The 3,962-nt window shown below is 35.8% G+C and overlaps 1 protein-coding gene across 1 annotated transcript in view; it reads right to left on the bottom strand.

The window, feature by feature from the left end:
• Positions 1-358: 358 nt before the first annotated feature.
• The window catches only part of QKI (QKI, KH domain containing, RNA binding), a 12,765-nt gene continuing 9,161 nt past the window's right edge, over positions 359-3,962 (bottom strand). Inside the window, exon 4 of the mRNA XM_009575315.1 lies at positions 359-3,007. Coding sequence (XP_009573610.1) covers positions 2,991-3,007 — 17 coding nt within the window. The 3' untranslated portion in view covers positions 359-2,990. The remainder of the gene's footprint in view (positions 3,008-3,962) is intronic.

Genomic DNA, 3,962 nt, shown 5'->3' on the forward strand with positions numbered 1-3,962 from the left:
ACAACACTCCCAATATAATAAAGTACTGCAAAACAATTGGCAATTTTTCAGTTATCAAAATTGTGGGTTTTGCATTTTGTATCCTTTTTTCTCAATCAGGAAAAAAATTCTTTTGAATGTTATATAACATACATATAAAACAAGATAGAAAAATACATTATAAACTTGTAACAATGGCTGTAAATACATTATCTTACATGTTTCTCATAGGCAATAGGTTGGTTATGGTACATACATAGCATGAAACTACTAAGATAATAAAGAATAGACAAATACATGTCATCTGTACGGTTACATACAAGCGACACTCCCATCTACCCACTCTAAAAAAATTACATAATACTGTCAGAAAGAAGTCTTAAAACTACTTATTTTAATAAAGAAAAAGTCATTAAAGAATGATAATACTGAGAACCAAGGCATTCAGAGATTTCAAAAGTCATGCTTTTTTTTTTTTAAGTTGATCCAAAATTTTGTCAACAAAGTTTTCAGAAGCTTGTTCAGAGCAAACATTACTTTCACATGTCACACATCTATTTCATACACTTCCCCTCCCCCCCAGTAAAAGACCTTTGATAAACATCTAAAATGTCCAGGTTTTATCATAGTTGAGATGAAACTGGATCAAATACTGGTATTGTTTTAGCAAATCTCTCTTCAAATGTTCGAGTGTCGCAAGTTTATTCAACCAACCAACCAAAATAAAATCAAAATGGCACAGCATATACTGTAAGTAAAATCAACACAACTGTATGTGTAACAGGAAGACAAAGCCGGTGGCACAATAAACAAAAAGCTAGCTGAATACAAAAGGATGAATGTCTATTGCATAGTAAATAAACTGATAATTATTTCCAGGTGAGACAAGATGTTAGATGAGGTCACCATGCAGGTGCTTAAAAATGTAAGCCCTCTTAGCTTACTATTGACCTTTCACTTGGAAGCTGTGAAGATTTGTAGGAGGAGAATAAGTTGACAAGAGGGGAATAAAGTTATCACCTGATATTTGCCAAGTTCAGTACTGAGTCCCATGCGAAGTAATACTTAATGTTTTCAGAATTGAATACTGTGCATTCAACAGCTTCAGCTCTTGCAATTGCCCAGCTATATGAATCTCATGTGGAAATACAGGTTAAAAATAAGTATAGCTGGACTTCAAACAATTAGCTGATGTCCCTCTCCTGCTTATCTTATGAAGACAAGCCAGCAGGCAGATCTAACAGTAGTAAAAGAAGAGCTGAAAAATAAATAACTTGCATGCTGTTTGCCACTGCAGGAACTGCTTGTGAAAACCAGGGACACGCTCCGACTATAACTGAAAACTAGCTGAGCATTTTAATTTAATTATCCACAGAACATCAGTTTTCTGGGTGACGCCGAAGCCTACTATATTTGATGTACATTTACTCCAACGAAAATCAGGAAAACTACTCTCCATCCCTGAACAAAAATGACATGCTTCCAGCTCTACAAACATTTGCCAGCTAATAGTCTCATTTAGCATGAGACAGTCTGTATCACAAAACCCTTTGGTTTACATTGCACAAGAACGGCATTTGCTATGATTTAAAAAGTAGAGTGGTTGAAATAATGATGGGCTGGTTTGACAAAAACTTAGCAAATGTTTTACGTAATGAGATTTTGGCAAAGTCACATCACACTAGTATGGCAAAAATCAGGTAATTAATATGGTCAACTCATCATTTGTCTTTCCTCACAGCTTCTTTCACATACTGGGCGACTGAGTGGCATGCAGTAACTTGTCTGAGGGAGAAGCTGATTATACAAGACATTTGACTAAATGACCATGAAGAAAATAAGGCACTTCCTTTTCTTTAGACTTATTCCAATACTTAAAAAATAAAAAAGAAAGACTAAAAGGCTCTTTTGGTCTTTTGTTTCTTGACAACCACCAGAAAAAATCATTTAATGAAATAAAGGGTTTCTTTGTTCTTTTTTTCTTTTTTTATAACACTTGAAAGTATAAAATGCTACATTTCCAAAAATATATTTTTTTTTTCTGCACCAGCACCCTTGTATAGTAAAAGTATCTACTTTTTTGTTCATTTTGTTTCAATGCACTACACTTTATCTACAATTTCATTACATGTATACAGCAAATAGGCAAGCATGGCTTTTACATCCTTAATGAAATTTTTTCTATACAGGGAGGTTTAAAAAAAATATTTGAACAGTTTGCCCAGTAATGTGACACATAATGCATGTACCTTGTTCTCATGTAATCTTCTGAGGAGATTAAAATATGGTTAAAATAATTTAAACTCAGACTTTGCTTCAATAGTGTTGCTGTTTTGTTCTCTGCATTAGCGTAGTTCTGAAAAGTCATCGTAATCTGCATTTCATGGCACACTTTCCTTTAAAACGTCCAATTTGGCAGGCAATAGAAAAAAGGCTGCATCTGCCCTTTGAGGGCATTGGTAGTGACTAAACAGCGTATCAAATTTTGAATACTTTTTGGAATCCCTTCCCCAATGACTTCCCTGACCAAAGGTTCATGCATGATGCATCATCACACAGTACATTCAGAGAGAGCTTTGACTTCTTTTTTTTTTTTTTTTTTTTTTTTTTAAAAGAAAAATATTCCTAGAAGTCTCTCACAGTAACTGCCTCTGTCATCGGGTAGTTAAGGGACATCTGCCTCCATCTCGTGCGAGGCCTCCTTACCGTTCGCTTGGGGCGGGACACTAGAGGATGATCAGTGCGGAGGGATGAGTTGGACCTTATTGCTTTACTACTATTCAGTGCAGGTTCTAGAACCACTTTCACCCAAACAGGAGAACAACAAAAAGCGGAGTTGGAGGACAACAATTTCTTTGTCTGTTTTGTTAGATGGTAAGACGAACGGACAAGTGCCCCCGCTCGCTGCACTGAAGACAGGCAAGCAAAGGCGTTTACCAGTTAACTGATCAGCAGGCAGGCATGGTCAGGTCATCATTGGGTGAAGAGTTCAGAGGTCAGAAGGTCATAGGTTAGTTGCCGGTGGCGGCTGGGTGGTTAGAAACAAAAAAAAAAACAAAACAAAAAAAAGAAAGAAAAGATAGAGAAGAGATTAGTTCCAGCTAGTGACGGCTTAATGACAACATGAAAACTAATCACAACTAATAACAAAACCAAGCATGTTTAATTCTGACATACTGATCGACACCATCTACAGAATGCAATAAAATCATGACAGCCCTCCATCATGATTTGGACACGTGAAGGAGAAGCCCGCTCCCACAAAACCGGTTAACAGGAGAAATAGAGATAAAATACGACTAACGACTAATGGTTAGTAGCAGTCGATGAAGGAAATTGGAAAACAAAAAACGATGAACAGTTTTGGAACTGGGTAGAAGATTTCTGGAACAACAGTCAGTGCACAGCATCAGTATCTGACTGCTATTAAGCATTAGTACCTCCCCAGGTGCAAGCATTAAAGCAACTATTAATGATGGATGTGATTATTAATAACTGGTTGTTAAAAGAATGGAGTCATCTAAGGAATTCTGAACTTAGAGAAACAATTTGGTTCAACAAACTATGGGCCAAACAAAGGGTTTTTGTTCCATAAATTTTTTATTGCCTTTCATTTATTCTATTTACAAACAACATGGAATTTCTTGGCCTCATGATACAAAGCAATACTAAACTGTAGTCTAGCAACGTAGGCATCATCGTGGGAACCAGGAAAACGCTCAGCCTGCTACTTTAGCCAGCATTTTCCTGTTCGAAATACTATTTTACACATATAGGACACTTATAAAATGCAGTTGCATGTAAACACTGTAAAAGTCCTGCCATTTTAAAGTCTATACTTAAAAAGCTCTAAGTACATCAAAAAATAGAGAAAATATCTAATTGATACTAATAAGGCATTTTAAAACTACAAACAGCTCTCTTTATTCATTTTCAAAGCTAATACTCTGCAAATACAATAAAATCTGACATTTCATATACAT

This window comes from Fulmarus glacialis, unplaced genomic scaffold, assembly GCF_000690835.1.
Source record: "Fulmarus glacialis isolate BGI_N327 unplaced genomic scaffold, ASM69083v1 scaffold22723, whole genome shotgun sequence".
Classification (NCBI taxonomy): Eukaryota; Metazoa; Chordata; class Aves; order Procellariiformes; family Procellariidae; genus Fulmarus; species Fulmarus glacialis.